Source organism: Mastigoproctus giganteus, chromosome 11 (genome assembly GCF_048544385.1).
Source record: "Mastigoproctus giganteus isolate SK-2022 chromosome 11, ASM4854438v1, whole genome shotgun sequence".
In the NCBI taxonomy this organism is placed as follows: Eukaryota; Metazoa; Arthropoda; class Arachnida; order Uropygi; family Thelyphonidae; genus Mastigoproctus; species Mastigoproctus giganteus.
The window spans coordinates 178,000,715-178,014,684 of NC_143585.1; the positions used below are offsets into that span (position 1 = coordinate 178,000,715).

General features: G+C 43.3%; 2 protein-coding genes across 2 annotated transcripts in view; one reads left to right on the top strand and one right to left on the bottom strand.

Annotated features, from left to right (window-relative positions):
* The window catches only part of LOC150078591 (uncharacterized), a 202,949-nt gene that overhangs the window by 174,917 nt on the left and 14,062 nt on the right, over positions 1 to 13,970 (bottom strand). The window lies entirely within an intron of this gene.
* Positions 1 to 13,970, top strand: part of LOC150078592 (uncharacterized) — a 53,463-nt gene that overhangs the window by 24,673 nt on the left and 14,820 nt on the right. Inside the window, exon 4 of the mRNA XM_090384284.1 lies at positions 7,943 to 8,078. Within this exon, the coding sequence (XP_090240410.1) occupies positions 7,943 to 8,078 (136 nt within the window). The remainder of the gene's footprint in view (positions 1 to 7,942; positions 8,079 to 13,970) is intronic.

A 13,970-nucleotide genomic window follows, 5' to 3' on the forward strand; every position in this document is an offset into this window, starting at 1 on the left:
TCGATTCTGCTAGGGAAAGTCCTTTATCTCGCCTCAACCCTATTCAACATTGAGCTCTTAGAATAGCTCAACGTGCATTCAGAACATCTCCAGTGCAAAGTCTTCATGTAGTTTATTTCTTTATTTAAAAGCCTGTGAAGATCTGAAGAAAGATGTTATTAGTGAACTATGCAACCAAGATCCAAAGCCAGCCGATCCATCCAAAGTTGTCAATATTTAATGATCCGCAACTCACGATCTTTTATTATTATTGTTTATTCAAGTAAAGGAAAGGTTATATCCACCCCTAAACAGCAAAAAATTGCTAGGAGGGTAAACATAACTAAAAGATTCACAATATGTTCATTAATATAACGGATACAGATCAAATAAATTACAGCAGCTAAGACGATATTCGAAATAAATGTTCTAAATAAATTCCGCATCCCTCGAAGCACTGTGCGGGAGAGCCGGAAAGTTGTAGAAAGTTGTCCGGAACTGGAGGGGGTGCTCAGTTTGTCCTCACAGAAGCCTACAGAGAGCGAAGGAGACCTGAAACATCTAAAATTCCAACATTGCGTAGGTGTCCGCAAGGACTTTGGATCTGTAGAGCTTGTCCACGCAAATTACCTCGGTGCTAATATTTAGGTCGTTCAGGAGACCAATCGTGTTTGCTGGAAACATATGACTGAGCGAGTTGATTTGGTTGAGGGGTGGTCGGAACTTAGACGTTTGGTGATTACTTGTTCTTCTGTTATCTTTGGGTAGAATGATGAACCTATGGATGATGGGAGCATCTAGTCTACCCGAAATAAGCTTGGAGAGGGTAATTATATTGCGAGTAGTGATTATTTGTTTCCAAGAGGTCATTCCATGCAGCGAATACAGTATAGCCCTAGAGACAGTAAGAGGATGTTTTTTTTTTTATTTGGTAGTTGTTGGCGCATCGGCTTCTGTGGCCATATTGCACCTCCCAAGGTTTTTGCAGTACTTTGATCCAAGCCCGAGGCGGGAATCGAACCCGCGACCTTTGGGTTACCGGGCGTAAGAGGATGTCTTGAAGACCTATTGAGAGATCTCAGCAGCCAATACTCAAGGCCTGCTACAAGTAGGTTGGAGGAGCGGAGGATCAGATTTCCGAGCGTAGAGAGCCACGGAAACAGCACAAGTTTGGATAAATTTAGACATTAACGTCTTATTGTCGTAACCAACTAATTCTGACGAGCAGAGAAAGGGATGCGTAGAATTCGTTCCTTGTGTCCTTGAAGTGCTCCAGAAAAGAAAAGTTCGAACCCCACACCAATCCGAGGTCCCTGTGGGAGTTGACATGCTTATTTGATATCCATTTATAGAGACGTGCATGGAGATTTCTTTTCCTCTTTGTGAAGGTCATCCGGCCAGATTTTTCGCCATTTAGCTAGAGTCCAATGTAATGCAGAAAGGTGTTTATCTCATTTATTTGTTTTATTGCAGCTATTTGAACTGGGAGCGCTTGTTCTGGATGACGCGAATGAATGAAGAGCTTCAAATCGTTGGCGTAAGAGATCATATTTTTGAAATTTGCCAGAAGAGGTTCCAAAGCAGCTGCAAACAGTGCTGCTGACAAAACGCCGCCTTGTGGAATCCCTCTGCAGACAGTAAAGAAACGAGAGAGACCATTGTGCTTACAAGGAGCCTCTTTCCTGCAAAATTTTGAGTAGGGTGGGAGATTATCTGAGATCCTGAAGTAGTTCTTCAGGATCATTAGTTTGTTTGTTTGTTTTTTGGAGCATTAGCAACTAAGGCCATATTGCTCCGGGATGTGCGGTGGTCATTTCCTGACCTTTCCGCATCCTCCGTATTTGGTGGTGACGGGCTCGAACCCCGGTCTAATCAAGAAGCGTGTACTATGCACTGCTGCTCCTTCCCACCTGGCTACGGAGGTGCCTCAGGATCATTAGTAGCGGCATAAGATGAGTTGCTGTACAACGTGTCGAGCTGTTTATTGGATGACATCCAGGTTTTGTAAGGCAAATAATCCCAAATTCCTCAAGAAACAACAGTGATTGTAGAAAGTGGAGCTTATTGCAGATGCTCCTGACGTATTTTGGGTAAAAATTGAGCACAGCCTGTCGGTCCAATATCCTCTGTTCCCATTAGTTGCTAGCACCCGTTTTTGGGAGCAGAGGTTGGACAATTTTCCCGAAATTCCCTGACTCTTGAGCCGAGCGGCCACAAGTGAGGGCTAAGAATAGCATCTAAATCCGAGGGCGAACAAGTTACATCGAAAGATGCATAAAGGTGTTTTGTATGCATTTTACGAATGCTATGTGCACTCCAGTCTTGTTTAAAATCAAATTCCAAACGTCTTGTGAGGCTGCATCAAGGTCAAGCCTAGTTACAAAAACATACCATAAACTAGGGGGAGATTTGAGTTCCGAAGAGCAGCTACTCCCATGGATGAAGCCATCCTGTTGTCAGTGCTGGAAGTGGACATGACTTTGACGTTGGGCATCAAGGAGAGTGTGGCATAGGCAGGAGCTACTTCATGCGGTGGTAATGGGAGACCGGACCTTCCAGCTCGTTGGAGGGAGGTTCACCTCTACACATTTCGGGGCTGTTTGTAGTAGATCCCCCTCCCCCTTGATTGGTGAGCATGGGTGTGCGATTTGCTGTAGATTGAAGAGCAGCTGGCCGGGAGAATTTAGGATGAGGAGTAAGTGCTGCGATTGAGCCCAGGTGCCAGCGAGGGGCTCCTTTAGAGACACTAGGTAGCGCTCCAGTAGGGCGAGGCTGGCGGGGAGGAGGAGCGCTCCCATCGATTCTTTTGGTCTGGGAAGAATCGATAGCAGAAGGTCGTCGTATCGAAATAGCATCCAGATGGTTGGCTGTAGCAGAAGGCTGCCTAGTAAGAGAAACAGGAGAAGCCCTGGTAGGAATAGCCATTGTTGACTGCATGTGGGGTGCACTGACTCGATCGGGTTTCCTATTATGTGGGGGCCGATCACAGATTCCCTTTGAACAAGAGTTTTTATTTACCCTCTGCAGTTGCGAAGAGTTATGATTTTTATCCACAGAATAGACAATGTAATGCTTCATGCAGCTGTGTGTCAGTCAGATCCATCACCGCTTTATCAATTTGGCGTCTTTTCTTAAAGGACTTCCAGAATTTACAGTATTCTCTTTCATTAAAGAGTGATTCTAGGGTGCTTTCATTTACACAGGAAGCCCTGTTGGGATTAACGGATATCTCCATGACAGAAGTGCCAGGTACTTGTCCCGACCTGGTGGATTCTGTCTGAGTGGCTACATTTAATTTCTTGGCCGGATTGACGTTATGGCAGCTGGTAGGTTGCCTTCTAAGAGTTTCTTGTACAGTGCTTTTAATTATACAGAGGACTCCATAGAGTTTACTTGAAGCTTGCTCAGGTGAAGCCGTGTGTTTTCTCCTAACATCCTCCTGAACTGTCTGAATGAGTTGCGTAAATTCCTTTTCCAGTACATGTTTCTTCATCAAGGAGCGAGCTCTTTACGTTTCGCCGCCAGGTCCGTTAGGTGGATGCGCGCAGTTTTGATGGTAATCCGATCGGATCAGTATGGCTGATAGTGGGAAGTTTATTATCATTTGGGAGCGGGGAAGGAAGAATCTTGCTTTTAACCGACGCCCTGCCTCAGGCCTTTTTAAGCTTAAGCGTTTCACTCATTCATTTTGTACAATTTGCTGTCTGTTAAGTGACGGGACTGTTCCTCGATGCCGTTGCATTTGGATGACATGAAAGTTTTCTTCGCTTCATTAGAATTACACATGTCCCCAGGTGGATCAGCAGATCTGTGCTTGGGCGCCTTTACAGTGGAATTGACCAACGAGCTTTTCGCTGGATTCCTCATAGTGAGGATGCAGATTTGTGATTGAACTAAGAATTAGTCACGACTGAACAGTAACCTTGGCAGGCGAGATGGTCTGAGCTCTTGTGACTTTCGAGAAGTGACACCACGCAGCGTTAAACAGCTCACACTCGACCCTGAGTAGGGATTAAGCAGGGGGGGAACAATGCCGCACATAGCAAACCGGATAGTTACAATGGAAAGATAAATACAAAAATCAAAAATTATTTACTTCGAACTTCCACAACTGATTCGGAGAAAGATCTACACAGATAACTTGATTCTGAGTCGATTGATATGAAACGTTCTGCATTATTTAACCACAGAACTGTATAATATCACATTAAATGAGGAGCAAAGTCGGACACATCCTCACGATAACAAGCTCAACTTGAGATGCGAACTGCAAGCAACTCGGCCTGCAGGTATTAGGTTAACTAGCAGAAAACTGGAATATATACAAATCAAAGTCCATCAAGAATCTATAGATCACGTTCCTCCATGGTCTGTCATCATGCCGTCTTGTGACAATTATTTCCACCAATGGAGGAAACTCTTTAACGGGTATTAACATCCAACAGCAGCACATTGTATATGTGCAATGTTATCCTGACTTCGCTAAAATATTTCATGACACTACCATTTCAGTATCACTTCCGACAGAATGCAATAGTCACACCACTGAATTATACGCCATAAAGCTTGCTCTGGAAAACATTTTCCATCTCTCAATCCAAAAGAGCATAATCTACACAGACTCGCAAAGTGCCCTTTTAGCAATGCAAAAAAGATTTCCCCATCTACTCATCCATTACAACAGCTCATCAGATCGGAGTTGATTCGTCTCACACATCGGCAAAGGGTTGTCTTTCTGCTGGATCCGAGGTCATACTGGAATACCAGGAAATGAAGTTGCAGATGATGATGCAAGCATCCATCCAGCACAGCTCCACTGAATTTCCTGGTCCCGTTCAGCGATTACAAAATGCATATACAAAATATATGTAAGGAACGATGGACACTTCAGTGCAAACGCATATTGATAACAAACAAACTCCTTGAAATTAAACCTGTACCGCAATTATGGGCCTCCAATTTCCGCAGAAACAGACAAGAAGAGGTAGTCCTGGCCAGATCCCGAACAGGCCACACTCTTTTGACCCCTCTATTCCTGTTATCGGGTAATGACCCTCCACAGTGTTCGCACTGCCACAGGCCACTCACAATAAAACACATACTCTTGGAATGCACCTTGAACAACAACTCTCGTCTAATTTCATTCATTTCTCTCTCAAACTTACAGCAATTGTCACTTGGCCATAACAGGCGAAAATTCAAACTTTTAGGTTCAAACATGTAGGTTTATACGACCGTTTATAACTGCTTCCACAGAAGTCAACAAAATTAGTATTAACTACTCCGATACGTGCAATGCGGCCTAAGTAGCCTTTGCACCAGAAAAATCCAAACGCAACAACAGCAGCAGCAGCACGAGGGACGCGGCGCCGTACGTAGAAGCGAAGCATGACGCAATCAGCACCCTTACAGCGCGGCCACGGTGTTACTCGCACGCGTGTCGCGTTTACGTTTTAAATCGCTCTATCTTCGCTCTTAGCAGTCCGAATTTAAAGTTCAAAACATTTCTTTCGTCACTTTCTGTCCTATTTCATAAAAAATTTCTAATTGAACACGTCGAAGACTAATAGTGAGCGTTGTAAGGTCGCATTGCACGTATGCGTACAGAGCAAGCATACGTGCAATGCGACCCCACCTGCATTGAGTACAAAGGAGAGATCTGTAAAAACTTTGTTATAAACTTGTAAAACATTAAACCGCTGAAACATTGAAATAACAAAACGTTGCAAAACATTCGAAAGAAGTTTCACTTGACTTCCGCTATGCTGCGCGGCGCGCGCACAATTTTTTTTCCCCCTTTGTTTTGGGGTCGCATACGTAAAGCCACATTTCATCTCCATTCATTTTTACAAAATGAAAATGGAGATGAAAGCTGGTTTACGTAACCAAACAGCGTTCGTCTCAGTGGAAGAATCCCTTCTCGTAACGGGGAGAAAAAGAAAGATGTGGAAAAAGAGAGACGTGGCAAAACGAAGACTAAGCTGTTTATTCCTCGGGAACGTATTCGCGGTGCTGTCCACCGCAAATAAACTCTTTAGGAGCAGTAAAGTGTAAATTCATTATTTTTTTTTATTTACATCACGTACATTACACTTGTTCCCAAGACATCAAAGTGTGCCCTCTAAGCCGTCCCCTTCCCAAGACAAGGAACTGGAAGGGAACGACATATTTTACAACGATGATAACAACCTTTAGTGCTGACAATAATTGCAGTAGTGCGTTATTGATCACACTACTGAACAGCGTGAAAAAAAAATAAGTTACTTCGGAAATATGAGTCTGCATCTTGAGCTCTGGGATGGCTTCGTGATGCAGTCGAAGATAAAAACAGGAAAAGTGAAATTCAGAAGATTGGTCGTTTCAATACGATAATGCGCAATCTCATTCTTTGGCACTTGAACAGACTACTATTATTATTTATTTATTATTATTTTTTTTGACAACCAAGGAATCGTTCTGGTCTAGTGACTCCAGCTCCTGTCCTTAGCACATATGGCTCCGTTTGACTGTTTTTGTTTCCTGGACTAAGAGATCCCTGAAAGAACTTCGACAAAAGACGGCTTAGCGGCAGTCTACAAATTAGGCGATTTACAAATTGGCCTTCCCGAGTGCTTGTGAAAAGATGGCTGGATTAAGTGGACACGTGGTTTTCTAAAGGGTGGGCCCTAGAACGCAAGTTCAACTCCCAGAAACACCAATTACCTGGAAAGCCCATTCTGGGTACTCTTCCACACCAGAGGATGGTGGGCCAGTTCCAATAGTGCTCGCACTGTCTCAATTCGAGACTCTGACCCATCTGACGTTGCCAAAAGGTGGCCAGATTCCTCTGGAGGACCACTTCAGAGGAGGAGGGGGGGGGGATTACCCCGAGGTGTATTTATTAAAAATGAAAAAAAATAATTAAAAAAGAAAGGCCCTTGGTGGCCACCAAAACTAGAGGGAGGCAAAACTTGGATTAAGTGCGTCGCCTGAGGAGGACATTTGCTTCGAAGAGCTGTTATGTCTCCACCTGGAAGAATGCTTATTGTCACTATATCGCACTAATCCGCGGATCTGTTCTGAACAGATATCGTACAAGTTAACCTGTGAAAACTTTGGAAAGCCAGCTTGAAAAAGTGACAGGAGCACCATTTCCCCGATAGCACTCGATTGGTGGTGGGTACATCGCGATTATAAGAAAGGAATCCGTAATTCAGTTCAACCGGTTGTACAAGTGAGCGGCATTCTCTGCTTGAATGAGTGGCGAGGAATCCCAAAAGATGAATACATTTTATCTCTGTACTTCGGCACGGTCACCAGTTCGGTGGAGTGTACAAATCTTTGCCCAAGGAATCCAAAATCGTTAATCGTATTAAGTCTTGAACCGCAGTCAATCTACTCAAACGAACGCGTTGTTGCACCTGGCGCGTTACCACTGGTTATGTCACTGTCGCAGCGGGTTAATAAAATGCGTTGCGAGAGAAATGTCGTTCTTTAATGTGACGATCCGCTTCGGGGGGGGGGGGGGGGCAGAAAGACTCGTGTTTAATTTAAAGGGAAATTCAGAGCGAAATGATTCTCCTTTTGATGGAAGGGGAACCTACACTCTCTGTTCAGTTTTCTTTCTTTTTTTTTTTTTTATAAAAGATAATTAGTCCATCTGCCAGTGACCACTTTCCTTTTCTTCGCTTATCTTTTGAAAAGAGATTTCAATGACGGGTTGAGGGACTGCAAGAGGAAACCGATTTCGGTGAAGCTTTTTGGCGACACTCCTCGACTCCAGCTGACCCGGGTAGTTTCTTTTCCGTAGTAAATGCGACGCTGGGTGTGTTTTGAATTTGTGAATCCGCATGTCCAAAATAAGTAAAATAAAAAACTGGTTTAAAGTTCCACCAGCTGGTGTGTCTGGGCCGAACTCAGTTTATCAGTCGAACACAGAGAACAAAGAAAATACGAATAAGTAATGAAGTGTGAACTGTTTCAGGTTATCTTAAACATTCGTCCTGCCTTAAGAGGGTCTCCGCTGATCTGAGCGACTGTTCGTACAGCTACGAGACGACGCAAGAAGCGATTGATAATGAGATACACGAGGACAGAGAGCTGCTGCAACTCACCTGCTGGTATGTGCTTTCCTTATCTCTTTCTTTCTTGCCGTTAAGATTTAGTTAATACCTCCGTGTTCAGTGTATTTCACAGTTGGCCACGACTGTTCGCATTCTGAAATGATTTTCCACGTGTTTAAAACAAAGCGATCCTGTTAGCGAAGGGCCCTCAAATATTTAAATAGAAAGACGCAGATGTTAATGTAGCAAACACTACCTGCAGTTATTATACTCAAAATGGAAGCATCAAATTGGCCTTTGTATCGTTTTAAGAATGAATTTTGTGTGATTTTAGAAAATATATAATTTTTTATTTTAATTATTATTATTTTTATGCATATTTTAGTGTTCTTGCATTATTTATACACAGCCAATTATAGATTAGCAAATTGGCAATAGCGGCATCGTTTTAAGTTATATCTCGTATTGGGAATACCTTCAGGACGAGTTGCCATGACATTGCTGCTTCGAATAAATAACGCTTCACCCGAAGGAGAAGACTGTTGTTACTCATTCTCGGTGGATACCACCACCACCCAGCAAATGCTTTACCAGCTGTTTACTCGTAAATCTGAAATTAAAATCGGCCATCAAAATATTCCCGATTACGGCTGGCTGCTTGTTTACAACAGGCCCCGAGGTAATTAAGGCCACGAGAAGCCGGTATAGCGTTGTATGGATGGTTTGCTAGATGAAAGACCAGAGTTCACAGTTGCGCATTCTTCCTTTGATGACTTGGACGAGGTGAAACAACAGTGATTGCAGCCTTCGTATAACACACTCGGTGATCGCTGAACTATGAGCAGCCCATCCGCAATGGACTACTCTGCGAGCGGTGGTAATTTTCCTCCGGTGCTGCGAGTCAAGGTGATAAAGTAACAGATAACACGGAGTTTCAAGAAGCCAAAACGAGTCTTCCTTCCATCATATCGGAAATTATTATCATCATCACGTTTATTTCTCTTAGGAGAACATCCGGTTACAGCCACTGGCTAGGGGGGTGATCATACATATAACTTTTTTTTTTTTGTAGTTGTTGGCGCATCGGCTTCTGTGGCCATAATGCACCTCTCAAGGTTTTTGCAGTACTCTGATCCAAACCCGAGGCGGGATTCGAACCCGCGACCGTTGGGTTGCCAGGCAAGGACTTTACCCACCCGGTTACCCCGGTCGGCACATATACAAAATGTCATACAATTATAAAATACATGATATCTGATTTACAAGTACACTTTATCTGGAATATAGAATATTTGAGTTAATAATTACTCGCAAAGGCTTTTACTACTGTAAACTGGTAAGAACATAATACCGTGACAATTGAAGCATACCTTCTGCTTAAACACCCACAAGAGGCAAAGTTCAAAGTATTTTATTATTTTTTTTGGCGGGCTCCAGGGTTTCCCCTATTCACCACAAGTGGCAGTTTCACCATATTTACATGAACACAAATATTTACAGCCAAACAACGTACAGCATATGAAACAACATGGGGACAACAGGAATGACCGCGATACAGCAAAATAAAAATTTGAAAGTTCAATTTTCCAGCAGTCGTCTTCTTCTGTGGGATTACAGTTGGGTGGGGTGGGGTGGGTAGGACAATCCTGACACCTATTTCTTGATGAGGTCGGGTTTCCTAAAGCCCAGTGGCTCGTGTCTGGCCGAACAAGGTGCTGAAACTGTATCCTTACATCTGAATTTGCAAGTAAGAGTTTCTGAGAACTTCCTTCCTGTAGGATTTGCAATTGCACAGCTTTTCAGGATTGATATTGAGGTTGTTGAATACCTGGATGCTGTTTGCTGGAAAGAATCTTCCGAGGTTATCCAACTGCGTAAATGCCGCTTTCAGTTGTGGTTCCTTTTCTGCAACTCGTCTTGGTTTTTCTCGTGGGGTGATTATCCTTTCTCGGGCTTTCGGTGCATCCAGTCGTCCCGTTAAAAGCTGAGCGAGGGTCATTATGTTCCTTGACGTGATTATTTGTCTCCAGGGTGTGATCTCTAAATTGGAGTATAGTATAGCTCTTCAAATGGAAAAAGGCTTAGCTGAAATTCTGTTCAGCCATCTCAAGAGCCAGTATTCGAGTCCTAGAAAGGCTTTGATACTGCATTCGGCAGCTGAAGACCAGATTTGTGCCGCGTATAGGGGAATAGGAGTAACACATCTGTTGATGTATTGCTTCATCAGACCGGGGTCTCTAATACCGGTGAGCTCCTGCCTGGTTGCCCAAAGCGCCGCGTGTGTTTTGTTACGGATGTATGCGAAGTGCGGGCGGAAGGTCAGGCCTTCGTCCCACTTGAGTTCAAGATCAACGTGTGACTGCCTTTTTTGGACGAGGATGCCGTTCACAAATATTTCCATTTTGTTTGGCTTTATTTTATTTGTGAAAGTCATTTGTGCCTTTTTTTTTTTTCATTCAACTGCAGCCCGATACAATCTTGAAGTTCTTTTATTTTAGTATTAGCCACTTGGGGGTGGTAGTCAGCTGATTTCTGATCTCCCGAGGTAATAAAAAAATTTATATCATCGGCGTATATGTGATGAAGTGCTTCTTGTTCTGGGCTAAGAAGGGTTCAAGGGCTATAACAAAAAGTGTGGCAGACAAGACTCCGCCTTGCAGGACACCTTTATCAACCTCATAATGGTTTCGTTTGTCACCGTAATTTGTCTGCGCCGAAGAGTGCTCTTTAATAAATGGAGGGCATTTCCTGTAATGAGAAAGTAGTCCCGCGGGATGACTATGAGAGCTGGGATGGATACGTTATCATACGCGGCTACAACATCTAAAAAGACTACGTCCAACTCTGCTGCTTGCTGTTTAGTGCTTTCTGGATCCTTAGCATTGTCCCCATGAGGTTAGTGATGGTCGACCTCTGTGGAAGTACTGAGTGCAGGTATTCTGGCCTGTGCTTAAAGCAATGTTCGATGATGGTGTGCAGGATTGTTTTTTCAAATATTTTTTGCAATGAGCATCCGATAGCGATTGGTCTGAAGTCTTTTACAGATTTTGGGTTTTTTATTTTGGGGATAGGTTTTACAAAATAGCTTTTCCACAGCTTCGGGAAGTTCTCCTCCATCAAAATTCTCTGGAATATGTGTAGTAGAACATCGATGATGTAACAGCTATAGATTTTGATCATAAATAGTGGGAAATTATCTGGCCCAATTGTTGCTTTGTTTGGGAGGCTGTTGATTGCACTTTTTAAGTTCTCTCTGATGATACTGATTTCTTTTAGATGTTCATTGTTAGTGACAATCCGATTACTATTGTTAGATTCCTTAAACCCCTTGATTACATCTTGTATCCTATTACTGTTTTCTTCGCTGTCAATTTGGTTTTCCTTGAGGGGTGTTCCAAAAGTGGCTTCGGTCCATTCCTTAAAGGATGACTCAGGCATTTTATGCGCGAGGCGTTTTTTGCTGACAATTCTTTTGCCTTTTTTTTTAGTTTTGCTTTAGCCATATCTATGTGTGCCCCTTTCTTCCCCTTCATGAAACGTGCTCTTTCCTGTTTGTACTGGGTGTGGTCCTCTGGATGCCCAGTTCTTTTCCATTTCCTGAACAATTTTTGCTTATTTTTGAAGATTACTTTCAACTGTGAGTTGAACCAGGGCTTTGCCCTGTCTGATAGTTTTATTTCCTTAGATGCTCCTTCAGCCATATGCATGAGTGATTGTGAGAGCGCTGATAAGGCATCATCCGTGCCCAAAAGGTATAGGTTTTGCCAATTATATGCCATCAGATGTTTCAGAATGACGTCACTTTTAATATATTTTGATGAGAAAATTATCTTTGTATTACTTTTTGGATGCAGTTCAGTTTGATGGATGTCCCGGATTCTTCTTAAAGTGGCTTCACACGTGAGTGGTCGGTGATCCGAAGTGAATTTCATGTAGCTATTCCTCAACTTTATATCTGGGGTATTGTAATATATGAGATCCAGGCGCTGAGTTCCTCTTGTTGCTGGTGTTTTCAATTGGATCATGTTTAAAGCTTTCATTGTATCGTCCAACTCGCTTTTTGCCTCCCGATGTTTCGGTATTGGCATATTTAGGTCCCCCATTATGATTGGGTCTGTGTTCGTGCTCAGATTTGAGGTGAGCCACGTAAGAAGCTCGGCTCTGGTTTCTTTAGTGTGCTCCGGTGGTAAGTCTATTACGCACAATTGCAATCTCCTCGTTTCCGTACCAAAAGTGGCAATGATAGCCTCGAATTTTTTCGATTGCGCCTCGAGTTCGTTGACTACTGAGAATCCTTTCTTGAAAAGAATCATTAGACCGCCCCCTCTTTTACTCTCTCTTCCATTTGCGATGCAGTTGTAACCCGAGGAGTGTGCAATGGCGTCCAGGTGTCTGTTATTATGGAGCCATGTTTCAACTAAGCATATGCAATCATTCTCCGAGTTGAGTAGTAAGGTTTGTAGTGCGTGAAGCTTATTCGATATGCTTCTTACGTTTTGCAAGAAGATAATAATCTGGTTCGATTCTTTTGCGACAGTTAAATTGACTGTTGATTGCCATTGGGCTCTTCGTAGGTTCGCTGTGCTGTTCCTAATTGTGGGCCTCCCAAACCTTTCTCTATATATTTTCACTAGCGTTCCTACTGGCAAGATGTTTCTGTCCAAGAGCCGTCCTTCATTACTTAGTGGGCAGGAGAGTATGAAAGAGGAATGTGCAGGATGTCTTGTGCGTATTTGCTTGACCTCTACGTCAATCCCTAATCCTCTGTCGCACATTTCTTTAATAAGATTTGGACCTGTCTCCGGGTTGAGTCTTGAGATAAATATTTTTCCTCTGGTTTGTACAGAGGATATGTTAAATCTATCGACAAGCCTCGACTGTGTCCCGCGACACGTTTCGCTGTGGTCTCGGTTCTGTTGTGCTCATCGTTGATATGATTTGTTTTTTGAACCGTATAGTCCTCGAGATTGTTCTCAAACATGGATTGATTTGCGCGGGAAGGTATCGATGGGGCAGATTCACTCGTCTTGTTTTGCTGCAGTGCCTTCGGGGGAATGGCCGTAATCTGCGCAAAGATAGGTTGTCTAGTATACCCAGTATTTATTTCAGTCTTCAATGTGCTCTGGGGGTTGTCATGGGTTGATAGGGAGAGGAGACTAGCTTTGGCGGGGTCTATTCTTGTTTCTGGCCTAGTCATGTAGTTTTTCTCAGTGGACATTTCAGATCCTGACACTCTTAGACGCAGTAGTGACTCGCCTCCCTCATTTTTAAAGTTATTATTCTTATCATTCCTTGCTTTTCCCTTCGTATTCCTCTGTAATTTGGATGTCTGCGTATGCTGATCTGTCCGTGCCTTATCCGCACCTTTGTAGTGCGACTTATTTTCCTGTTTCTTCATAGCTAGTACAGCAGTGTCAATTCTTCTATCTGTTAGTTGTAACTGCGCTAGTAGTGTGTTCAATTTTTCTTCTAATAACTTCTGACTTCTAATTTTAATGTTTTGCTCCCTTAGCTCATTGTTCTCCTCTTGGATCTCCCGTAGGACCCTGTAGAGGAGTTCTGTTAAGTAATATTCGTGATTGCTTGTATAGGGTTCCGAGCCGCAGTGTTGGTTTTTCCCAGTTCCATTGTAATGTGGGCTTTCTTCAACACGCTGTACAACGAGGTTTGAATTTTTTTTCAGTGTCTTGGGTTCCGCTGAGAAGTCTCCGATGTTCGCAGTCATCTGGACATGCATCGCATCCGAGGATTTCCGTTATCGAGTCACCAATGACATTAATTGGTTCTTCGGGTACCCCAGAGAAGATACCTTGAGAGGAGTCCGTAGGCTCGCGATCGCTGCAGGCGTCATCGCCCGACTCGCCTTCGCTAGACTCTTCTTTAGATGGCTTATTTCCATGTTTACCCCCCTCGTTCTCTTTCTTGGATTTACATGTTGAACAAAGAAAT